Source organism: Anopheles coluzzii, chromosome 2 (assembly GCF_943734685.1).
Source record: "Anopheles coluzzii chromosome 2, AcolN3, whole genome shotgun sequence".
In the NCBI taxonomy this organism is placed as follows: domain Eukaryota; kingdom Metazoa; phylum Arthropoda; class Insecta; order Diptera; family Culicidae; genus Anopheles; species Anopheles coluzzii.
The window spans coordinates 125,493,859-125,518,327 of record NC_064670.1 but is presented as its reverse complement, the minus strand read 5'-3'; the positions used below and the strand labels follow the sequence as shown (position 1 = coordinate 125,518,327).

General features: G+C 48.6%; 4 protein-coding genes across 9 annotated transcripts in view; 3 read left to right on the top strand and 1 right to left on the bottom strand.

Annotated features, from left to right (window-relative positions):
- Positions 1–20,168, bottom strand: part of LOC120952602 (mucin-5AC) — a 49,539-nt gene extending 29,371 nt beyond the window's left edge. The window contains exons 1-5 of one of the 6 annotated variants that reach the window (XM_040372016.2): positions 19,938–20,168; positions 14,428–14,901; positions 2,632–2,746; positions 2,359–2,539; positions 1,087–1,674 (exon numbers count right to left, since the gene is read on the bottom strand). In XM_040372016.2, the coding sequence (XP_040227950.2) occupies positions 1,087–1,660 (574 nt within the window). In that variant the 5' untranslated portion in view covers positions 1,661–1,674; positions 2,359–2,539; positions 2,632–2,746; positions 14,428–14,901; positions 19,938–20,168. Of the gene's footprint in view, positions 1–1,086; positions 1,675–2,358; positions 2,540–2,631; positions 2,747–2,856; positions 3,407–14,427; positions 14,948–19,937 lie in introns of those variants that run through there. The other 5 variants (XM_040372015.2, XM_040372014.2, XM_049605343.1 and 2 more) reach the window with 5 other exon arrangements.
- LOC120952606 (uncharacterized) lies at positions 3,634–5,254 on the top strand. Its single transcript, XM_040372028.2, has 4 exons — positions 3,634–3,921; positions 4,017–4,153; positions 4,558–4,611; positions 4,724–5,254. The coding sequence occupies exons 1-4, from the start codon at positions 3,771–3,773 to the stop codon at positions 4,982–4,984; spliced, it is 603 nt and encodes a 200-aa protein (XP_040227962.2). The 5' UTR covers positions 3,634–3,770; the 3' UTR covers positions 4,985–5,254.
- LOC120952605 (uncharacterized) lies at positions 12,290–14,390 on the top strand. The gene is made up of 6 exons (XM_040372027.2): positions 12,290–12,571; positions 12,676–13,064; positions 13,138–13,314; positions 13,406–13,555; positions 13,641–13,904; positions 14,003–14,390. The coding sequence occupies exons 1-6, from the start codon at positions 12,485–12,487 to the stop codon at positions 14,103–14,105; spliced, it is 1,170 nt and encodes a 389-aa protein (XP_040227961.2). The 5' UTR covers positions 12,290–12,484; the 3' UTR covers positions 14,106–14,390.
- A 733-nt stretch (positions 20,169–20,901) lies between the features above and the next one.
- Positions 20,902–23,991, top strand: LOC120949480 (endoplasmic reticulum metallopeptidase 1-like). The gene is made up of 5 exons (XM_040366803.2): positions 20,902–21,093; positions 21,153–21,285; positions 21,354–22,625; positions 22,712–23,215; positions 23,281–23,991. Coding segments are annotated over exons 1-5 (2,598 nt in total). The 5' UTR covers positions 20,902–21,091; the 3' UTR covers positions 23,968–23,991.
- Positions 23,992–24,469: the final 478 nt, after the last annotated feature.

Genomic DNA, 24,469 nt, shown 5'->3' with positions numbered 1-24,469 from the left:
GGTGGTGTTTCCCCGCGCTCTTAATGTCTGTTTTGTTGCTGTTTAGTGTCGGAGCAAACAGGCATGGATTGGGTTTTTGTGCTTTGCACAAAGCAATTCAACAGCTATCGGAGAGTAATTGTACTTGTGTAAACAGAGCAAGCTACGCGTCGCTGTGCATCCCTGCAACGGAGGAAATGCAAACAGAAACCAAGCGAAACGGCGGGTTGGTGGAACCGGCGCGCACGGGGGTGTGTTGTTCTCGCTCCCTTCCGGCATCCGGATACATTCTTGCATCACCCATTCCGTTCCGTTCCACTGCTGGCGGGCAAAATATTTGTAAACATTATTTGGCAACTGGCAACAACAGCAACAGCAACAACAACAACCAACGCGAGAAGCACACTGTGGCCGGTCCCGGGGTCGGCCTAGCGATAAACATCTATGAAACGTTCTCATAAATTCTGATGACGACTGAAAGTGGGAAACTGTGGCGTGTGAGGTGGCGGCACGTACACTGTGGTCTTATTTTTATGTTTTTTTCCCCGGTATTTGCGACGTTGAATTCCGACGGTTTTTGGAAGTGATTTGAAAAACACTCCCCTGCTCCCCTGGCAAGGCACGAGCGAAAAGGAAGCACCCAGCACGGGTCTTTGTTTCGTCAAAGTCAAAGTTATTTACAGTTAATAATCTCTCCCTTCATGCCATTCTAGGAATGCGAATACTACGCTCTTCGCAAATGAAAAAATAATACATTCTGGACATTCCGCTGAAATTGTGTTGTTTTGCCGAAAGTATGTGCAATACGAGCTGGCAATCAATCAATCATCCTGGAAGTGCTACCACCAATGCGCGGAATGGAATGGAAATTGAATTGAAATTTAATGTGATTGAGACCTGCGCGAGCATAAATTGCGCTTACGGTACGGTTGAATACTCTCCTAATGGATACTTGTAGTTGATTACGCTGCTCTTAGGAACAATCCCCTACAAATTGATGTTGGTCACGGATGCAGCATAAATTGCCCTAGCGAATCACCTGACTGAGAAGGAAGGAAAACAAAAACGGGAAAACGAAAAAGGGGGTATTGATCTTATCATTCCTACCCAGATCCAGCGAATCGTTCGTTTCCGTATCAGTTGTCGTCGTGACGTTGGTGACGTGCGTCGATGCGGAATCGGTCGAGGTGTTGATGGTGGCTTCGGACGTCGTGGATGACCCCATCACGACCACCTTCGGCACGGTGGACGAGCTGGCGGCCGCTGCAGCGACGGCCGTTGCCGTGGTTGCCGCTGTAGCCGCCATTTTGGCCGCCTTGCTGGCGCGAGCCGTTTTGAAGTAGAGCCTCCGCAGGGCCGACGTCGGGGTGGAATGGTTGCCGTGCGTTGTTGTATCGGGCTCGGGACTGTCGCGGGACACGCTCGCCCGTCCATGCCCCGGACTGGTCGGGCGAGCGGTAGAGGAGGAGGAGGACGACGAGGAAGCCGACATCGTAGCGGAGGACAGCGCCATCGAGGGGCTGGCAACAGCGTCAATGACGGTGGTCGGGGACGCCGACGACGATGACGGGGAGGTGGTGGAGGAACGGGGCGTGGCAGAAGCGACGATGTACGTGGCCGCCAGGGGACCGCAGTGGACGCTTTCGATCGGCTGCTGCGGCTGGGAAACCGACACTGTCATGGCATCGGGGGGCACTGTGAAGTAGAAGAGTGAAAATGAAAGGTAGGTCAGTGTTTTATTGCTCGAACGCGGGAGTGGTGCGGGGAAACGAACGGGGAAAGCATTTAGTGTTAATCGTTAATCTGACACATTTCAACTCCATCCATCCATCCATTCTAGGCTAACTTTGCACCGTACGTGAGAGTGATCGGCGCCGTTGCCAGCTGTTACACTATTGAACCTTTACCGAGAGATGCCGAGATGCTTTACCGATGCCGAGAAGTGCAGCGTGTTCAGTGAAAGGTGTTTAAAAGCGATTCCAAACTACCGATTAGAGGGCCGAAACTTTCCGCTGACTAGCAACACACGTACTGAAAGGCATCCCGCCGAACCACGCCACCATCACCTGCGAGTAGCACCTCGAAATAGCAAGGATTTTGACGAAATTCATCCACTTTCAATGGAAACGGGGAAAGTTATTACAAAGTTTGATTTTCATCTGTAAAAAGTTACTACGGCGGCATGGTGATGGTGCTGGTGGTGTTGGTGGGCTCTGTGGTGATTGCTTGTTTGCAGAAGATGAGGAACATTGACGTTACCGCAACAAATCCGTTCTCGGGGCTATAGTAGCGCAAAAGACTAACATTGTGGCAAGTTGTTACAAGGGGGGGATGGGGTGCTTTTCCCGGGCCAATGTTTGAACGCTTTTGTTTTCTTACATTATTTCGTTTCGTTCGTGCCCGTGTGCTTGCTACTTTGCGCTCCTTCGTGTGCATTCACCTAGAACCTCTCAAGCAACAATCAATCTTAAGTGCGTACTACGAGCGCCAGGAAGAGGAGAGAGGGATACGAACGAACTTACAAGAAGTACACATTCTGCCCCGGACAAAGTTCGTTTCCCTTGAGGATGGTGAAAAAAAGATCTGTTAGTAACAAAAAAACCCGGTCCCATGCCGTCGCGTGGCCTTCCGCTTCATTGGCAAGTAACTTACCTTTATTTTTCCGGGGCGTTGAAGGAGGTGGCGCCGGTATGGGGGGCGGAGATCGGCAGTTATCTCGCTCGCGTCGACATCGGAAGGGAGAGGAGGATCGTTCAACACTTTCAATCTGTAAAGAAGGCGGAAAAATTGACAAATAAGCAAATTATGGATCAATGCGCAGCACACCTCACACTGAAGCACCCACCCGCCCAAATCGAATCAACTCATTATGAATACATTATGGTACTGCTCCCTAGCATATGGGGTGAAATGGATCGTTCATATCGATAGCAGACAGTTGGTGGCCAATACGGTCGTGTTCTAGACGCATTCTAGCAGGTGAGATGCGGTACCTAACAATGCTATGCCGCGGATAAGTTTCCATCCACGGCACGGCTACCGGCAAGGACAGCACCCCGGACAGTAACAGCTTACATCTTACACGAACACGACTAGGCACAGCAAAAGGGAAAGAAATTTAATTTATTGTAAGTGCTTGCTACCCAAAACGACAGCGACTGATAGGCGGAGAGAGATGGGCGGAGGGAGCTCAAGACGACGAACACAACACAAGTAGTTCGCAGATGCTATCAATGACACACTGATAACTTGCCCTGTCGTATTGCATTTCCGTTGAAGTCGAATCTGCTTTGCTTCTCTACTCCTACTTGTACAATGTACCACCTCTTATCTTATCGTCGACTATCGTTCCATCAACGCGCTTCAGCGTACAGTGAGTCCCGACAATGTGGTACACCATGTGGAAGCTTTTGGTACTTTTTCACACCTTTACTGTACTTTTATAGTAATTTCCAGTTATAAAAATTAGTTTAAAATGCTTTACGAACATTCCAAAATATTTGCAAAATTATCCTCCATCCAAATATGGTTTTTGGTAACGCATAAAGACAACCTTACACTGCTGTCACCGACTGTACAAACGTTCCAGCAGCTCGGAGCAGTTGATTCAATTGATAGTTTCGTGCTTCCCCGGATCTTCCCCGGGCACACGGGATTCAGTGCATTCGTAGCCTACTGACCGCTTCAAAGGCAGAAAAGAAATTCAAGCTCTCTCTCTCTCCTTCTTCAACCCATTTCCGGCACACGGCACACCATTGCAGGGGATAGTTGCAAACGCCAGATCAATAAAAATGCCAACTCACAGTGAAGGTGGCCAATGTCGATCAGGTCGATTTTTCCTGTTAAATCAATCGTTTTCTTCAATTACCGCTGCCAACAAAGCTGCCGCGCTGATTTCGATTGTGTTAATGTTGCTACAATCTAACACCCCAACGGTCGAAGGTAAGACGCTTTCCCGAACCCAGGGCCAGCTGAGACGTATGGTTTTTACATTACATTTTAAAAAAAACGTTCACAACATTTCGTGTCGAAATTAGCGTTGCGCTGTTACGCCTGTGGTTTAACGCAAACTTCCGGCGACGTGCGCTGCGTATCGGAGCCACAAAGTGTGGAGGGCCAGAGTGTCGTAACCTGCTCCAGGAAGTATTGTACCATCACGCGGCAGGAGTTAGTGGTAAGCCATTATTTGTTCACCATTAATTTAACATAGGCTATTAAGGGCGTAGATTCGGGCAGACCGGGTCCCGTGCCCTGTGCCGCCGTAGTACGTGTCAAGTGATTATGATCCTGCATTGAATCGCTCTGAAGTGCTGTTCAGTTTCATATCATATCATCCTTCATCTATCCATTTATAGTGACGTGTTATTAATTGGTTCAAGTGTTACAGCAATACGTACTACACACACACAGACACACACCTCCTATTAACCTTCGCACTTAGTTGCGTTATGGTTTGGTGCGTGTGCTGTGCCTTCCAATTCCGATCAAACGTCGTTTACTGTATGACAGCTTTAAGACATATGCACACCTCACATGTACTCTCTCTTTCTCTCTCTCTCTCTCTCTCTTTTCTCACAGGATCCTCCCGGCAAGCTGGTTACTTTTCTGCGAGGATGCGAAGAGAACCCATTGGTAGGTATCGCACACACTACTTTTGACGGGCCAAACCGACCGTTTATTTACACTACTACAGCGTCTTCTAATTGGGTGTCGAATTTCACGTCTTATCTCACCCGTATCACAGTATCTTGACGAAGTCATCGAAGATCCCACCTTCATCACCTACTACCGGTCGTGCACGACCGATCTGTGCAACGATGGTGACGCGCTCGGATCCTCCGGTTCCGCCCTGACCGGGCTCAACGAGGGTGCATCAGATAATCTGCTCGTGCCCGGATTGCCGAGCAGTGGTGGCTCTGGAACGGCACCGGCAGCGACATCTCCATTACTGGTGATCATTAAAATCACATCACTGTCGCTATCGGTGGCACGCATCGTCGCGTAGAGCGCTTCCTCGACGGCTTCCTTACTCTTCTCTTCCTGCACGGAGAAAAGGGCAACTGCGCGGGCCTGGGGATATATTAATGAGATGATGATGATGATGACGATGGCGATGGGTGGAGGTGATGGATAAAAGTTCAATATTCATAATCCATTCGCCTTTCGGGCCCACGTGCGTGGGGCATTCGTCGATGAAAACGAACGACCAAAGTTTATTTACTTTATGTGGAAGTTATTAAATAAATAATGTTCTTCCTTAATGGAGGAAAAGGTTTCCGTGTGTCGCAGTCGTGTGGTCCCGTTTTACAGCATTCGTAAGTGTGCGTACGCTTTAGGATCCTTTCGCTAGGGTCCTTTTACTTAATCGCTTCAGGCCGGTGCCGGTGTTGTAAGCCAAAAGGTAGTGCGTTTCCGTAGGATTAAAGCGTACCTTTTTTTCGGGGCTGTATCTAGGCGTATGGTTTTGCGGAATTGAGATCATGCATGGGGACATCACAATGGTGATGTTGTCGTTGCCCCTAATTTTACTAATTCCGTGTAGAGCCGAAAGGGACATATTATAAGTTCTACCATCTTATCTAAAGCCCCAAAGAATATGTGTACCATAACGCGCAACCAACGCACATCCGAGCTCATCTAATACCCAAATCCTGAACAAAGCACAGGTTAAGGTTAAAGAAAGACTTGCCCGCCTTGTTAAATCCTTTGATAATGAGCTTTTCTTTACCTAAACGCGCAAATATGCCGCACGAAAAAGTTTCCTTTCTTGTGCTCGGCTTATAATATTACGGGAATTAAACAACGCGATGGCTGTTGGTGTGTTGAAATAATGGTTCTATTAATAAGATGACGCTTTCAATAAATAAACGAACGCTCCATCGATTAAAAGCTACGAACGTACGAATGTGTGCACCGCTTTCTAAATTCCCAACTTTGCAAAGTAGAACGTGCTCCAAACCGCATTTTCCAGCGGTATAAATAGGAAAGTGAAAATGAACCTTCTTGCCCCCCTCCGTATTCCAGTTCCTATTTTTAGGGCCCTGGGCACACCAAATCTTATTTCGGTACAATAAGTCACCTATTTGTAAGAGCGTGAGAGCAAACGGAAAGGAAAGTACGATGGAAGGAAGCACTGCTGAAGCACTGGCTGGCTGGCTGGCTGGTCGAGGGTGATGGATAGGGATAGAGATAACCGCCGCGCTCCGAGCGGTATCACACTGTCAAAGAAAGCCACAAGGCACGCTGCTCTCCGTTATCTGCAAGCGTTTGGTAGGCTTTTCCGAGGGTGTCTATCTATCTTTCACATGAACACAATCAATCTACAGGGGTAAAAAAGAACCCCCCGGATCACCGTCAGCAAGGAGCACACAATTGGAACTAACTTGCAGGGGGTGGTAAATGAACGCCGCAACGACCGGAGCAAGAAGAAGAACCATCGTTCGACAACACCGCAACACACAACACAAGACACAAGATGTGCGTTGTGTGCCGTAGTGTTCAACAAACCGTTAAGAAGTCGTTAAGGGCAAAGCGACAGTCGAACTTCGGGAGCTGGGTGTTGAGGGCTATTTAACAGGCGCCTAGGGATCGCCTGGGAATTGGTTAAAAGGAAGACAAATTTCGTCGTGGCAGGCACCAACCAACCAGCCAGCCGAACCGTCCTAGAAAGTGGCAAGGCAAACGAGCTGTTGCCACGCACACACCACGAACAACCCCCTCTATTGTGTGGGGTAACCGCCCCCGCCCCGAGCGAACGGGAGACAGGGATCGGTGTCCGATTTCTACGATCCAGCGCAAAGTGGCAGGGCCGAATTACTGTCGCTTACTGTCACGTATTTTACGGGAAGTGCGTGTCGCCGGTCGGCTTCTCGGGATTCCCAACCAACGGGCGAGAGGTTAATTATTTGCGGCCAAACTTCACGAGCAGCTTTAATGCTGCTACACGAAAAGCTTCCATTAGTCGCGGAAAATCAGTTCCCTCGCGAATCGCGTTAAGCGAAAGGTAGTGTACAAACGGTGGCTTGATTTGGCTCAAAAGAAAAGAAAATCCTATTAATCCACCATATTGAATATACGCTATCACGTTGAATCGGATAAGAATTTAATGTTATAGAGCAGACAGCAGAGAAACCGCATACGATCGATTTCGATGATTTGACAAATTTTCCATTTTCCCAATCTAATTGCGGAACGAAAAAGGGGTTTTCTGCGTTCCCTTTCTATCCGTCCAACTGCGTATCCTTTTCTAGATGGGTCGGGAATGAACTACACCGTAGAAGTTGCCTCCTTTGCCCCGTGTACAATGCATGACTTTGCTCACTGTTCTTGGAGGAAGGATAGAATTTGCCGTTGCCATATGTTACTTGGGATAGCGGTTGGTCACCTAGCTCCAATTCGATTTCCTCTGCACCACACAACATACACACACATCATAGCAACCGGGTTCAGTAGTTGTTTTGGGTTTCCTATGCAAGCAGAGAGCTACGACTCCGAAAGCAACGAAATCCAATTTCCTATCGTGACTTCCACAATGGTAGATAAGCGTTCACTGACACACCTGACTCCATCGAGCGATTGAGAAATATTCATACAATCAAACGAGTTCAGCCCGTTTTTGAAACGAATACAATCTAGTGCATGTTTTGTGGATGACGCTTGTGTTTAATGCTGTACGCTTGCTAGTCGCAACTGGGTAAAAACAACAGAAACCCATCAGCACGTTTTCCATCCACACTTACCACAAAAGAGTTAATTCGTTTGAAGCGTCACGCGTCCAAACACCATTGCCATTGTTCTCGGGGCAGCTGGGACCTTTCACCACACTATGTAACGAAGGGTCCCTACCATATCAAGTAGGATAAATAATGAAACAAGGACTTTTGCAGCATCAATCCTTCTCAGCTTATTTGAGGATGAAATCATTTCCTTTTGTTCGATCTAATGAGCTTATGCTGCAAGCCACACCCCGGACCCACATCGCTTCAACCCATCGGGCCCGGCACACTCTTGTGGTGGGCACCACTACAGATCCCTATTTTCCGCTCCATCAAATTATTCTTACACCTCCGCCGGCTACCATACACTGTCTCCTGGGGGTGGTATGTTTTTTTCCACACTCATTTTCGCTCTCTCTCTCTCTTTCTCTGACTCTGTCTCTCTCTATCTCTGTCCATTTTTAGCTTGCTACGGGACGGGGGTTTTGGTTCGTATCAGGAAGTCATCCAAGTAGGCAGACAAGCAAGCAGGCAGCAGCAACACGCTGTGCTCGCTTGTTCCGGTGGTTAATCCTTAAACGGATGAATTCTCTTATCGTCCAATGTGTCATTTATATTCCCACCGTTGGGCAAAATGTTTCGACACGTTCGGTGTACACCACCGGTCGTCGGGATCCCCTCCAAACCGACCGACAGACCGACATTCGGTGTCGGTGTTCGTGCATGATTCGATTCGTGCCAATGACAGACCCAAGCAACGCAGTACGGCATAGAACAGCGGTAAACAGAGAGTGTTGCTCTGGTCGGGGAGAGGCGCGCACGACGGGCGCCTCCTACGGAACGGGACGATGTTAAGCTCTCCCGATGACTTGCTGGTTGCCGCGTGAAGAAAGGATCATTTTCTCTCCGAAAGGTTCGGTGGTCGATTGCGTTCCAGTGTTTTCTCGGTCCGTTCACCATTTTCCCACGGCACACGGCAAAGCACCGTGACCCCAATCCGGCCCGTAGAATGGATATGGCAATGTGTTGCGAGCAATGCGCCCGTTTTGGGGCTATGGGGAAAATTTATGAAGGTGTAATTTAGCAGGTGCACCAGAACCAATTCCAGGCTATCGCTTTCAACCCGCCCACGTGGCACACACACACACATCGCAGTGGCGCAGTTTCCGTTCGCGCCGGGAACTGTTTAACTCCCGCCAGGAGAATAATGAAGATGATGATGGGGATCACGATGATGATGCGAAAGTAGATAAGGTGTGATTAATTCACACCGGAACCCCAAACAACGCAAACGAGCCGGTGTCCGTTCGCTACAGCTGCCCTGGGTCCAGTTCAGTCCAGTCCAGTCCAGTCCAGTGGAAGCGGTTCCGAAAACTGGCACAACACAACTGCGACCGACCAGATAGCTTCAGTTCGATGGCGTGGGTCCGAATACCAATCAAACTGAGCACATGTTTGCTTGAAAGCCATTGAAGCGGACACCGTTGAAGGATCAAGGAAGAAACCCCTTTCGAGACAGAGAGTCGACCGTTTAACGTGTTCAACAAAGTGCCTATTTGTCGCTTCTTCCTTGCTTCACAAGCAACACTAATTTTTCGCCCCACATACAGTGTGTAATTAGAACGTGCTTGAGGCGGTGGTTACGGGCTCTAAACATGCGAAATAGTTTGTGTGTCGACAGCTTTTCGCTCCCAGGAGGCAAACACTACACATGCTCCGAAAGCGGGAAACTGCAAAGCAGGAATCGCTCAATCCCGCTCGAGCCGCGGGCGCAATACCCGACGAGGAAGGTAAATCATACACATTCCACTTAATTTATTCCCTCGGGCAAGGAATTGTGGTCTTCGCACAACTTATGCACAGCCAGCATAGCACCAACAGCAAGGGCACAAGCAAGGGTAGGGATGGCAATTATGGTAATCGCGAGTAAACCGTTTTGCTGTTTACTTGAGCGCACGTGCCATACACAAAACCGGCAGAAAGTAGGTTTGGTTCCCCCATCGCGCGGGGGGTTCGCCATCCGTGTTATGTGAGGTTCCCAATCCCAATCAGTGTGACCCTTGTAATCGCTAATATTATAAGCGCCAGCTAATTTCTTGCAAAAATCATCACCGTTATTTATCAAACCATTCACGCCTCCCGCCGGGGGGTCCAAAACGGTGACGGTGGTGGTGCTGTTGACTTGTTCCACCATAATGGACCGTTCGCTTGTTGACTCAATTTACCATTGCCACGCAATTTGATGTGTTTTTCCCCCAATTTCTATTCAATTAGATTCCAAGTAGTCTTCATCTATCTGCCAAAAAAAGGAACTCCACGATTTCATCTCTTAAAGTGTCCAGTCCTCTTCCTCTTTCGGCCTTCGCTTCGCTCGCATTCCTTGCATTGACTCCATCGCGTTCCAAAATTCATCAAATCCCTGTCACGGATAGAGATTTAGGTATCATTAATTATTCATAAGTGTTTTTTAAATTCCTCTCCTTCCTCTCCTTTTTTGACCTGTGCCACATCTTTTCAAAAGGACGTCGCTCTCGGATGTTTCATGTACTATGCCCCGTCAGGGCCAGAATCAATACAGGTCGTGCTGTTGTTGCACAGCCGTGCCAGGCCAAAGACCAAAGACACCGACTTTTAGACGTAACTTGTTGAAAGTTCCGCATTTGGTGAGACATTTTACCGGAGTGTCTCACAATAATGCCATTAGTAAAAAGGCGAGATCAAGCTGGGTTCAAGTGCGCTTCCGTCAGGGCAACAGAACCAAACAGCCTATCAAACGCATTTCTCCGTGGAAACTGGAGCGACAATGAGAAGCACAGCCCAGAGGTTCTTTCTTCTACGGCCGTCCCTTCCGCTTGCATCAAAAACGGTCCCACAGTTTATTTATTGATTTGGTTATTTACAGCGACAGACTCTAGCTACCTACCTGCTCCTGCTGACACATTACATTTTGCGTACCGTCATCGAACTTCGGTGAGTGCTGAAGGAACCAACGGTTGGCACAGGGAGTATGCGTGTGTGTGTATGTGAGGGTGAGGTGGGAACGGATGCTGGTGTTCTTCGGATCTTTCGAAACGGGCAGACTCTTGCCTAGTTAAAAATACATTAATTTTCATCTACCGTGCAATTTACGGCGGACGACAAGGACACTTTTGCCCGTACCGGGAATTCGTTGTATCGCCTTTTTTGTCTAAGCACAACCGTTCACAAGCTCCCTCGTCTTTCACCTAGCCGTTCTGGCGGTTGAGCGGTTCGTTCTTTTAAGATCGTTTATAAAAATCGATTCCATCGTTCGTTACTTAGGCAGTGACGGGGCTTAGTTGGATACTGCTGGCTGCTGCTGGCTAAAAGGCAAAGAAACGATTTATGAATTCATATCAATTTCTCATTTTCGCATCGTTTCTTTAATTCTCTTCCGAGCGCGCCACAATACCTACCCCGCCAAAACTGGGTAGGCAGACTGAACCGGGTTTCTCTCTGGGTGACTCCAAATGGCCTTTCGAGTGAACGAACCAATTTCCACGCACTCAACGATCCCACTGCATCGTTGTCGTCCTGTTTGTCGTTAAGCTTTCCAGGGCGTTGAAAAATCTCGAACATTTTCACCCGAATGGTTCTCACTGTGATGAAAAATAATCTGGGCTGCTTTAATGGTTGGCATAGCAAACGGCACAGCCCCGTTATTCGCCCTACTTCTCTTTACCTCTCGCTCTCACTCGGGCGGTCCTTTATCGGATCAATTAGAAACAGCCGATTGATTTCATCAGACTCACTCGGGCATAATTTACTTCCCAGGGATCGCACCTAATATGGAACACAGCACATAGGGCTACAGTTTCCAGCTTTACTGACATCGCCGGAAGATTCACAGCATACCGACAAAAGCTGTGCCGGGCATCACCCCCACCATGCAGGTTTTACCGACCTTTGAAAATGTCGAAGTTTCTCATTCGTGACGATACAATTTGGAATGGAAAATCTGCTAAACAATGCGAAGGAATTTCAGCCCAGTTTTCATATTGGGCCAATCTCTATAAAGCTTGTCCAACGGTTATCAACTTTCTTCAAGCGGTTATGCAACGGAAACCACACATGGATATTTGAATATCAGCATTAATACTGTATACTAACTTGCTGTCTTATTGGTATGATTTATCAATTAAACACAATTTTTCCACACATTTTCTTCGCTTCCTAACGTTCCTTCTAATGCAGGTATCGAGCAAAAGGAGCAAAGGATGAGCCACATTTGAACGAGCTTGACCCCGCACTTTCCCAACATGGGGCGATTGCACTACCAAGCGGCACGTGCAAAGTGGCTGTTCACTCACACACTTCCACTGAACAGATTTGATGCTGAACGCGACTATAATTCCCGTATCTACACACTTTAACCACCAAACTAGTTGAAATAACATAAGAATTTTACGAACACAGGCAAACCCAGCATTGAATGGTCAGCTGAGCTTCAGTTGCTGAGTGTGAGTGAAAGAGATAGAACGAGCGGAGAGGGGAGCCCAATTGTTTACTTTTTTGACAGTTCTTCGCTGCCGGTGCAAATCATCTCCTCGGCAGCTTGCGAGTATCTAGTTCGCCATGAAGTGTAGCACAGTTCGAGAAGGAACGGGCCGATGAGCTTATTCTTTTCCTGGCATTTGGACAGCAAGGTAGCTAAAAAAGGTTGCTAGACCTTTGTTAGTGGAAATTTTCGTAAAGTGTAGATAGTGCAGCTTAAAAGTACGTGTAGAAACAGTAAAGTGCTTCATTTGCATTAAGCAAACGTCGATTCTCAAATGTGGCGCGCAACGCGACAAGAAGAAATGTCCGGCTCGAACAGTAGGGGGCAAGTGAACGGAGACGGTCCGGAACCGCGGTCCAAGGTAAGGTGTGGCAAAATGTCCTAAGTATCCTTCGCTCTCGCTCTCGTAATGTAAGTTATGCAAACAGCTGTTTGTTTGTTAATAAATGTTCTGTGTGGTTTTAGTTAAATTTGGCAGCAAAGCCTTTCATGTTGCCGTCGCGTCGCACGACTGCGGCCCCATCCAGCTCGCAGGGCGACAGCAATGGCAGCAGTAACAGTAGTAGCAAAATTCAAGACATTGCCTACATTGGCCCAACCCATCTTCCCGTTAACACACGCGTGTGGAACTCGATTTCGTCCTTCTCGCTAGAAGACATTGCCCGAACGGTGCCTCCTGCCCGACCTGCACAAAGCCAGATCATAAATGTATTCCCTAGCAATGGTCCACCGGCAACAGCAAGCTGCTTAAAATCTCCGTTTCAAAACCCGGCTTCCCAGACCTCCCAGTTTCCTTTCGGACCAATTTTGCTGGACAATGGAGTTATACAGCTGCGCTTGCGGGATTCGATTACGTAAGTTTCCTCTGCAGCTAGATTAGGCGGCAAGGGAAGATACCGATTTTAACGCACCACATATTTTATACAGAGTGGACATGACCGTGGAAGGCTCAGTCAAGGTTGTCAACGGCAACCATAACATAGCAATAGCTGTTTCCAGTGATACGATGGCTACTGCGATGCACCATCCAAATGGGATCGTGTTTCAAAACGGCCCACGGGTCGATATTGCAGCGGTTGACGCAAGGCGCAAATATCCCTACATGTAAGTAGAATCTGCTGTTTTGCAAAAAAAAAAAGTTGTTTCACATTGTACGGCGTACGGTTTCACTTTGCATGTACGAAATGAATGGTAGCCGGTTTGCAAAAATGTGGCAAAAAGGAATCAGCCTAACCAGTGCGAGATGTGCGCTGATTTATCTCGTCGATGCGGCCGGTACGCGCACAACGTCTGATATGATTAGCATGGATATGGAAGCGGATTATGTGAACCAAGTTTTTTTCAAGTAAGCAAAACCACCAACTTCCTCGACTGTTATCCTTCGGAAGGATTGTTCAGCTAACTGTTTTTCCCCGTTCATATCGTTGCAGTGGTGTAGTGCCTGCTGCACACAACTACGTCGACCAGTGGCAAATCATCAGGAGCTCGAGCTACCAGCTGGGACAGGAGGGTAGCCTCCTGTTTCAGGTAAATGGCTTCCGTATCACGCAGGGCGGTGATGGGTTGGTAAAAATATCTCGCTCCAACAACCGCTGCTCGATCCGTACCAGCCCTACCAACGGTTGCGCGACTGTCACAACAAACGCCATCCACTGCACAGCTTCACTGGGAACGTCCTCGCACCTGTTTGTTCGGTAGGATTCGGTGTTGTGTTCTGTTCTTCATTCCGTTGCTCAAACAACACGGCAGCATCCCTAATACCGATCTTTTACCGTTTATGTCTACTTCACAGACGTGAAGAGCGTCGGATGCATTTTGACGGGGCTACGTTCATCGTGCGCAATGCTGGCCATTCCGCTGGTTTTGATGAGCTTGATCGATTGCGTGTCTATTGAAGTGGAAGTGAAAGCACCTTCCACCAGCCTTTAGAAGGCCATTATCTTCAAAGGCCGATGGCCGGGTGGGAGGCTGTTTTTAGTATGCATTGTATCTCGTGCCAGCCCTGCACATACATTCTTCCAGGTGATAAGCAAATTGAATTCCGCTATTCGATTGAATTAGTCTGTTTAAAAATTCCCCATCAATTATTTATGCGTTAACAGTCGTTAGAAGTGTACGTGTATGGTCAGCAGAGCAGTATTTCTATCATTGCCAATAAATAAATCTAAATTTCCTCTCAATTGCATAACAATGTTGTAAAGGCCCGCAAATACTTACATGGTCGGAACTGGAAGGGTTAGGGAGTGGGCCCGATCTGCGAAGACGGGCTAGGGCACTCCTGAGACCTTCCGTACTGCTATGTTTGACCCCCCGTTCAAAAATATAACAACCGCACAGGAACAGCTTGAAAGTCTAGTCACACTTTTCACGTTGCCACACTGCTGGTACTGCTGGATATCGCTCGTCGCTCGTTTGATGCAGCTTTCCTTTCCAGCAGGAGGAGTACGGTTAACCAGTGCCTATCTCCGGCGCGCTCCGACTCCGTACCAAGCTTTGCAGCACACTCATTGACACTGCTGCACACAATTAGCTACCACTTTGCGCTCTACTTATAAATATTGCTTTTGATTGCACTTGCTTCGTGAACCAAACGATGCATCAGACTGCAGCGAACAGAATAATCTTGCACTCACATTGCATCTGCTTGTAAGCAAACGGTAATTGCACTTCACTCCCATACACCACTGCATGCTGCAAAACAATGAATCGAAACGTAAACCTACTACACTGTCGTGTGCTGCAAAACAAAGGTTGTAGTTGTGTAGTTTAAGGACCAACATAAGCACTACCGCACATCACCGGAAGCACATCAGCACACACAGGACGGAAGCACACGGTGGGTTAATCCTCGCGTATGAGATCACAATTAAGAGAACACAAGTTTATGGGGGAAAATCGATAACATCACGGTATCGTGCTTGTGTGCCCTACCGAAAGCATTTGCTATTGATAGCACTGATCGAACGAGATGATGTTGAATGATGGCTCGAATAGCTTGCCAGATGAAGAACGTTTCACTGTAGTTATGGTGCGCGATGTAAGCAATAGTGAAGGGAACTATCCGAATGGAAAACGAACTGCACTACCTTCAAAGTCATGAGAATGTTAAACTTACAACGTTACCCCAACTACAGCGGCTAGTCGCTGTGTGTATGCCGATTGAGTTTAAATTACTGTTTGAGGGTCATACAATTGCTGGTATAAAGTTCGTTGTGGTAAAACCCGCGATAAGTGAAAAAGTAGAGCAATGGTGGATAAACATGGGCACGAGAAAGAAAGCGTTCCGTCCGTTCAGCGAAGGACAGCATACTCATCCACGACGTAAAGAATTCTCGAAGCACTAGGGGGTTGCAACGGAGGTACGTTCCATTAAAAGACCTGACCTACTGAAAGTGTGTTTAGATTCCACGGCACCGGCGCCATGTGCATGTACGATGAACGTTGTGTCCTTGCTCGGTGGTATGAGCCCTGTTACTACAGAGCGCGCTACAGGAAGCGAAAAAAATGATTAATGATTTTTCAAACACCTTGTCCTAAATACACGTCAAGTGCTGTGTGCAATCTGTAAGCGAAGGGCTGGTAGCGTTTCCGCCGCATACATCGTACTTCCGTACTAGATTGTGAGATATTACAAACGTTTCCGTTTGTCATTTCTCTGCTCGTATCGTACGGGCTTACCATAAAACGTTAAAAACCTGTTAAATCCATTTGAAAAGACGTATCAAAGGCAGAAATTTGCTTCGAGTCCTGCAACAGTATCAGCCCACAGTTGCTGTACCATATATGGATGGAAGGACACGTTGTGCACAGCTTCTGCATCTTGTGCACAACCATTAATCAAACTATTAACGCAGAAATGCTTTTAAGGCACAGTCAGAAAAGGCAGAAAAATAATCATGCTGACTAATCATGTACCATGCAAGTCAACATACCCAATTCTAAGTGATCTTTTTTTCTTGTCTTTCTTTTAGGGGGGAGAGAAAAAGAAAGGCGAAATAGCGGCAGAAAGGTCCTCAACAACCCCACGAAGCTTAAAATTGCAAGCAACATAATGCTTAACATAAATCTTAAAGCGGAAGCGGGCGGTACATCGTACAATGAATCACATTTTCATAGCCGTTTTTTCCCATTTCTGAAAGTCTAATCGTTTCCTGCCCCTGCCCCAGGTCGAGAGCAAGGGTACAAGAAAGAGGTTTAAAGAAATTCGCCATAATTTATGCCCCTGAGCACTTCTTCGATTCATGTAAAACAACGGAACATTACGTTGTCGCGGCGTTTCCGTTTCGTACCAGCTTTGGCCGGGGAAAAGTTTCGGTAAATTCTACACCGGTCGGGTACAACCGTTTGCCGTTTGATATCCGACACAACGTCGGGGTTTTCCGCCAGCATCGCCCGCGCGCCCAGTGCGTCTCACATTTCCATTAAATAGTCGCGGCAGTTAAAAAACCCTGACCTGCAAGTGTTGCGACCTATAGCGTAGACACAGTAATTGTGCCAAGAGCCAATTACAGGAATCTGTGAGCGTTTCCACTGCTCTGTGTTGTCTGCTCGGGTAAACCTCTGCGCACTATTGCGCCCGTCGCCAAGGAGACACGGGGCGGATCGGTGCTCGTGTCGTAAATTTCAATTACACAACTCTTGCCCCCCTCCCTCCACCCTGCAAGACCGAGGCGAGTACTTTTCCAGCAAAAGTTTCGTCCTTTGCCACCCCCCCCCCCCCTCAGATGCCCCCCCCCCCCCTTTTTGATCCTGCCGAAAGAGGATGCGGTCACTCGTCCGCTTTTTGAACCCTCTTCAAAAGCGTATCGGAGAATTTCAACCCTCTTCTGGCCTCCGCTCCCCGCGCCTGCACTGCCGCACGGACAGAGGACATTTTATGCGCTGATTTTACAGTGATTTTAGCTAGAAAACCTTTCACTGGTGGCACTTGGCGTCCTGCTAGAATTCGTTCTGTGGCGGGCGGTGGCACACCTTTTGGTGCCGGCTTGGGCTCGGAAAATATTTAAATCTAAAAAGGTAAAAGGTCATTCGGGGTGGAATTCGTTACGCTTCCTTCCGCTCACTGGCACACTAAAATAGGATTTGTGGCGTGTTATTTCACTTTTCTTTGCACTTTGATTAAGTTGGAAGAAGCAAAACAAACCAACTACTGCTGCTGCTGCTGCTGCTACTCTGTTTGCCCACCGCTGCTTTCTGCCAACGCACAGTTCAGCAGTAGCACAGCACGCAAACAAAAAGTGCTCGGCGAATGGTGTTTCGTTTTACTTTCCCTGCTAGCGATTGCATGTTTATGATGTACTGAGATGCCGGACCCCGGGTATCATGGGATGATAAAGTTTTCATTCTTATCCGCCTCTGCATTCATGGGCAGCAGCAGCAACAGCAGTAGAAGAATATTCTGAGAACCACCTTCCTGTTGGGTTTTGGAAAAAAAACTGGTCCCCATTAATGGCAATCTCCAATCTCGATGGCCCTCGTCAATAGACAAACAAAACCTCCCACCATCACCCGCCCCCTTTAATAGTCACCCCTATTGACAGATCTGTCGCACTCAGACATTTCACTTAGCAGAGAGAGAGAAGTAGAAAGAGCGGTAAACTTGACCGCATGCCCCTATAATACGGGTAAAACTTTAGTTGCTGCTGGTTCCTCCCCTGTCCACACATGTGCCATTCTCGAGTCGGTGAGGAACTGTCCAAAAGTTGCAATCCTCTTCACCAGTGTCACCAGCATTTGCCAACAAAAGGGATATCGTTAGTCTTGGGGGATCGTTTGTATCATACTCCTGAGGGATAAGCTGAAGGAGTAACTTTCATTTTCTATTGAGTTAAAGTTTATTTTTTCATGGTTTGTTAATGCTGGTGAAGTGTTTTCTTAGAAGAATCCTCCTCCATGTTTTTTTATGTTCTTCGCCTGTCTGAGACGGTCAAGAAATCAATTCGATTTGCGTTGAAAACCCCTAAAATTAATAGGAATAATATCATACTCTTAATCATGAACACAATTTATGCGTTGTTTTTATAAAGAACTTTTTGTTTTTTCTAGGTGCTCTATGCTTCTATCAACGTAATTCGCCATTCCATCCAGAGGAAGTCCATCAAAACTCACTCACAGCTTAAAAAAGTGTGTTGCGAGCCAGTCTGCCAGGTCATAATTGAAATTTGATGACGATTGCTTCAGCGTTTTTAAGCTTCATGTTGAGCGCCATCGTTGGGGCCGACCGCCAGTACCGCCAGAGGCACTGAACGACTGTCTCAGCACCAGCCGGCACGGCGGTACAATATGGCCAAGTGTACAAGGTTCGTCTTCAGGATCCGGAAATTAAAATCCACCCTTGGCGTTCTGCTTCTCTGCTCTGCTTTTCGTTCGCTTACTTGGCGGCCCGTTGGAAAAACAAGAAGCGTGGCATAAAATTCGGACACACGGATATACATCACCATCACAGACCGAGGCCGAGACTAGCCAGAGGCACAGCACAGAGGATGGAGCTGTGAGTGGAAAACACCGCGCGACACAATTTCATAACGCGCGAGATACGCGAAGGCTTCTCCTGGTGTTGTTGCTGCTACTGGACGGGGGCATGTGTGTGTGTGTCGGACCATGCGGCCTGAGATGGTTCACACTACCAGGCAGACCCAATAATCAATAAACACTGGCATAAACTCGACAACGGTGCTGAATGACGACGTCGTCGTTGTCGTTGTCGTCGTCATCGTCATCACCATTCTCCAGTAGGTCGTAGATGCTACCGAAGTTGGCAGTCGGTTCTCCCTGCAATCCACCTATCATGTTCTCCCTACCGCAGTGCTTTACATTATTGAATACTTTATAACTGCGCGCCGTCTGTATGAGGTCCGGTGTGCGGATTCAGCGCTCGTGGTCCCATTTTCACAATTTCAATGCCTAGCTTCAAGAAAACCGTTCCTCAAGCAGCAGCTGGTGCAGTTTAGGGCCCTCGTTGTTGATGGGCAGACAGGTGGTGCAATGACGCCGGAAGTCGGCGCGAATCCAGCGCCCCCCCGTTTTGCTAATCAGCATGTTATTATCTATCGCCAGTTGAATTTCTCGCAACGCAACACTTTTATCATCTGGCAGGCCCCAGCTGTTGTTGAGACGCGAGTGGACGAAAGAACACAACATTATCGATTGCTCTACACAAACGTACACACACACACACACGCGGTCCACGGAAAACCTGTCCATACGATAGAAACGAGGAGGAATTCTTACTAATCCCGATTCTTTGAACGACGACATCCCGACGCGCCAGCCAAAAACCACCGAACGGAACGGAGAGCGTACGTAAAGTCAACTTCCCCACAATCCTGGAAACGGGCTGCCGAGCAATAAAGGAAAACTTTTTGAATTCCATTTCACGTTCCCTTCACTCCGGTAAACGGAAGGGGGGCTCGGGCATTCCTTGGCCGCGACGTTGCTTTCGGGTTTCGACCTTTGCAAGACCCTACTGTACTGGTGCGTTGCAGATTTCCCAAACGCTTTTCACAACACACACACCACTCACACACACACCGCACTTTTCAAAACATATTTCCCTTCAATTGTTCGGTGCGTTCCGTTCATCTTACGATACATTCCCCCCTCGTCGTCGTCATAATACCACGTGAAAGTTGTGAATATCCTCCGAAACACAAAGCGACACACACACACAAACCCATAAATATGTAGACAAAGATGAATAAAAAAAAACGAAGGAAGTTTCTCTCAACCTTTATCGTCGAGCGCGGCACACTGGGCAGGTACTGAGCACCCACGGCGACGTTCCGTTGTAGATTGAGCTTTTTCGTCCTCGGCTCGGCACTTTTATTCGCCGTTCGCCGTAACGTGTTCGGCTTCGGCCGGAAATTCCGAGATGCAGCAACTTTCGATGCGGGTTCGACTTCCTGCCCCGAGAGAGGGAGAGAGAAATTGAGCGGCCTAAAAACAATAAAACCCATCTCCCCGTGGAAAGCTCCCCGTAAAACATAAGGAAAACCGAAACATAGCGAAATGCTGAGAAGAGCATGGCGTGCGAGTACACTCACACGTGTGAGCGCCATATGCTCGGAGAGATGGAAAAGCGCACCACGTGAGGACCAAAATCGCTCTCTGTTTACGTGTGGCGATGTCCGGATGGTAGCAACTGAGCATTAGAACGGAGCAGGCCATGCTCCTTTTTGCTCCTGTTCCGCTCACCGTGCCGCAGCAGCAGCAGCACACACGCAGCAGCAACAGCGACCACTCAGCGGAGATTAAAATCATAAACAATTTTTAAGCTAGCGCAAACGCGTCCGTCTCCCATCACTCCCCCCCTCCCCTTCCTTTTCCACGCCATTCGTGACCGATTGGGACTCGTAAATCAAAAAACGCAACGCAAAGAACAATGGGAAGTAATTTATCCGATTGCCAAATGCCACAAATGCGTACGAGGTGAAAGGGGGGGATAGGGGGTAGGGTGGCGGGCGGCCCATATAATTCCCTGGCCATGCAGATTTTTGATAATCGAGCTCGCGCGTACGCTTATCACCCGTCCAGGGTTCGTCCGCCCACCAACAGCGGGCTGCGGGAAATATTACGGAACAACCTATCTTATCAGCCAGATTGCCGAATTGAACGCAGGGGGACACACACAACACATTGTGATAAGCCCGTCACAACAACAACGACGGGAAGGGGCCGTACTCGTCACACGCACGCTAAGTAGTGAAGGGTTTCTGTATTGCTTATGGTTTTTTGGTGTGTATGTCTGTCCCCCCCGAAGATAACACGGGGGACACGATTGAGCGAACGAGATCGGGGACGGAATACTCCGATGCATCAGTAACATTTAATCTTTCCGTCCGTCCGTCCGTGTTGAGTGTGTGGAGACGCCCCAAACAGAAGCATGTGAGTACGGGAAACGATTTCTGTTTTGGGGCCAAATTTTAATGCTATTTCACTTGCAGGAAGCTTCTGTCGTACATTTTCACCCTCGAGCTGCTGTGGTGCGTGCTGGGCCCTGGCATCGGGATAGGAGTCTACTTTCTGACCTACTGGAACTGGAACACGCTGCCCAGTGGGGTTAATCTGGCGGACGAGGTAACTATCAAGCAAACTTGTTTGATTTACGACTGTTTACGACCGTTTTTTGTCATTTCTATTTCCAGAACACAACCACCGATGGACGTTTCGTGGCGGAACGGGCCCTGTACGATCTGGGCGCCCTAACGAGCCGTGGGCCACGTGTGGCGGGCAGTGAAACCAACGAACGATTTGCGATCGATTGGCTGTACGGAGCGATCGAAACCGTTGCCCGTCAAGCACTTCCGGAGTATGAAGTTACGTACGAGGTGCAGCGGGTCAGTGGCAGTTACTTCCTCGACTATGACGACTATCCCATCACCAGCTACTACCGCAACGTGCAGAACCTGGTAGTGTCGATCAAGCGGCGGGATTCGTTCAGCGGCAAGTATCTGCTGCTGAATGCGCACTTCGACAGTGCCGTGACTAGTCCGGGCGCCGGTGACGACGGTACGATGGTGGTCGTCATGCTGGAACTGATGCGCCAGCTGACACAGCACGCGCGATCGCCCCTGCAGCATGGCCTACTGTTTCTGTTCAACGGTTGCGAGGAGAACACCATGCAGGGTGCGCATGGGTTCGTGCGGGCCCATCCGCTAGCCCAGTCAGTGGCCGCCTTCATTAATCTGGATGTGGCCGCCAATGCTGGTCGGGAGATTATGTTCCAATCCGGACCGAACTACCCCTTCCTGATGGCGTACTATCGCGACTACGTACAACGACCCTACGCAAACACGCTCGGGGAGGAAGTGTTCCAGATGGGGCTAGTGCCGTCCTTTACCGATTACGAAACGCTCTCGAAACAGGGCGGTTGGCCCGGGTTGGACTTTGCGCTGTCGTCGTACGGATATCTCTATCATACGGCGCTGGACGCACGGGAAACCATATCCGCCGGTACGCTGCAGCACATCGGAGACAATCTGCTGGGGCTTGTACGGGCGCTCGGCAGTGCCGACGAGCTCGGCACCATCCAGGAACATCGCGAAGGAACGGCCGTGTTTTTCGACTTTATGCATCTGTTTCTTGTGTACTACACCGAAACGACGGCAATGATTGTGAACATCGTGCTGGGCGTACTATCGCTGGCACTGATCGTTGGCACGCTGTTCATGATCATGCGCAAGGATGGTGCCGTCGGTAGTAACATCCTGTTCGAAGCCGGCATGACGCTGATCGTACAGACGCTTTCGATCGTGCTCGGTGCTGGACTGTCTGTGCTGGTGGCCGTCATTTTCGATGCCTGCGGCCGGTCGATGAGCTGGTTCTCGTCGACCTGGCTGCTGTTCGGGCTTTACTTTGTGCCGTGCATCGGTGGTCTCACGCTGGGGCCATTTTTGTACGTTCATTTTCGTAAAATCGTGAGTTGTTGTAAGCCGGATGCAGCGGTGTGTAGAATCAGTGCATGATCAGTCTCTTGTTCTTTTTGTCTCTTGTGCTCCTGCAGCCGTTCCTGCACGATCAAGGCCGGGTAATACTGTTCCTGCACACGCAGCACTGCATCTACGCCGTCCTACTGATAACGCTCTCGATCGGTGGCATTCGATCCGCGTTTGTGCTGCTCTTTCCGATCATTTTTTACTGCGCCACCACGATCGTTAACATGATCATACAGTTTCGGCTAAGAGTGTGGATCTACGTGCATCTGGTCGGTCAGCTGGTGCCGGTGATTTACTTTTGCTCCCTAGCAGTTACCCTGTTTGCCGTGTTCGTTCCAATGACCGGTCGCAGTGACAATCGCTCCAATCCGGACCTGCAAATGGCGCTGTTTGCCTCTCTTGTGACACTGCTGCTGGTCGGTTTGCTGACGCCGTTTATAGTGCTGTTTCGTCGGAAGGTGTACGTGTTTGGTACCATTCTGTTACTGTTTCTAGTGACGGCGATTGTGGCGGCCACTCCAGAAGGTTTCCCATTCCGGGAGCGTACCTCGCCGCAAAGATATTACATATTTGTAAGTATTTTTAGGAAGGAAGTGTATTTTGACAACAATTGACACATTTTTTTTCTCACTTGTAGCATCATCGGCGAAACTTTTACTGGCCAAACGGAACACTGCGTGACTCCGGTGCAATCTACTACCTTCATCCACAGGATCGTCACACTCCGGAACTGTTACAATCGGAGGTTCCCGAATGGTCGGCGGCTCAGCTGCTCGGGGACGAATGCGAAAAGGAACTCTACTGCGGTATACCCTTCTACATCAATCGATATCACCGGCAGAGCGGCTCAAGCTACTGGCTGCCGGCAATGGAACCACCGATCTTCCCCGAACGGGTCACTTTCGAATTCCTTTCTCGTGAGGTACCCGCCCCAGGAAGGGTGCGTATGAACTTTCGGGTTCAAGGGCCAAGTCACATGAGCTTGTACGTGTCACCGCTGGCCGGTCGGTCGCTTGTCGGGTGGAGTTTCAGTGAACGCATCCCACCCAGCGGAAAGCGCTGGAATGGACAGGATGTGTACTTTGTGAACTTTTTCTCCGGATCGATGGAGTTAACTCCGTTCACATTCTACATTGAGATTGAACACGCAGCAGCAGGTACGGTGCAATCGAGTGATTCCCATTTCTATCTCTCGGTGGTCGCCCAGTACATGCATCACGACAGCGTGTACCGTGCGCGAGAGTTCCAAACACTGCTGGATAAGATGCCCAAGTATGCGCACACCGTCGCCTATCCAGGGTATTTGGAAAGTTGGATATTTTAGGAAATAAAACACAACAACCGATTACATTTGTGTGTGTTTCGTAAAGATGTATTTATTGTGAATGATCAGCTGGCTGCCGGACGAAATAACCCCACGGAACGGAACCAGTGTAATGGTCTATGGGACCACGGTAAACCCTCATCTCCACCCGCCGTGGAATGTGTTTGTAGGTGTTTCTTTTGTGAAAAACTTTGTGTGCTGCAGCAGATGTGATCCAACTGACGGAGGCAAGCAACGTGAGCAGCATCTGTAAAGCACAAAGATGTGAGTGATATTAGAGGAATTGTTTCGGAATTGTTTACTTACCATTAAACGGCTTAAGGTAAAATACATCTTGCTAGGTGAAGTGTTCGTACAGTAATAGAAGCAGACGTTGAAGCTACACCGTATTTGAAGAAAACTGAGACACAGTCAAATGTACCACTTGGAATGTGGCGTGGTCTGTGGTAAATCCGGCACAATTTGGCATGCGGCAAGTGCATCGTAATAGTGATCGCTGAAC

Coding starts and splice junctions, on each gene's coding strand:
- LOC120952606 (XM_040372028.2), top strand. CDS start 3,771: ATGCCAACTCACAGTGAAGGTGGCCAATGTCGATCAGGTCGATTTTTC. Junction 3,922..4,016: donor TAACACCCCAACGGTCGAAG/GTAAGACGCTTT, acceptor TGTCGAAATTAG/CGTTGCGCTGTTACGCCTGT. Junction 4,612..4,723: donor GATGCGAAGAGAACCCATTG/GTAGGTATCGCA, acceptor CCCGTATCACAG/TATCTTGACGAAGTCATCGA.
- LOC120952605 (XM_040372027.2), top strand. CDS start 12,485: ATGTGGCGCGCAACGCGACAAGAAGAAATGTCCGGCTCGAACAGTAGG. Junction 12,572..12,675: donor GTCCGGAACCGCGGTCCAAG/GTAAGGTGTGGC, acceptor GTGTGGTTTTAG/TTAAATTTGGCAGCAAAGCC. Junction 13,905..14,002: donor TCCTCGCACCTGTTTGTTCG/GTAGGATTCGGT, acceptor TCTACTTCACAG/ACGTGAAGAGCGTCGGATGC.
- LOC120949480 (XM_040366803.2), top strand. Junction 21,286..21,353: donor GGGTTAATCTGGCGGACGAG/GTAACTATCAAG, acceptor TTCTATTTCCAG/AACACAACCACCGATGGACG. Junction 23,216..23,280: donor CGCAAAGATATTACATATTT/GTAAGTATTTTT, acceptor TCTCACTTGTAG/CATCATCGGCGAAACTTTTA.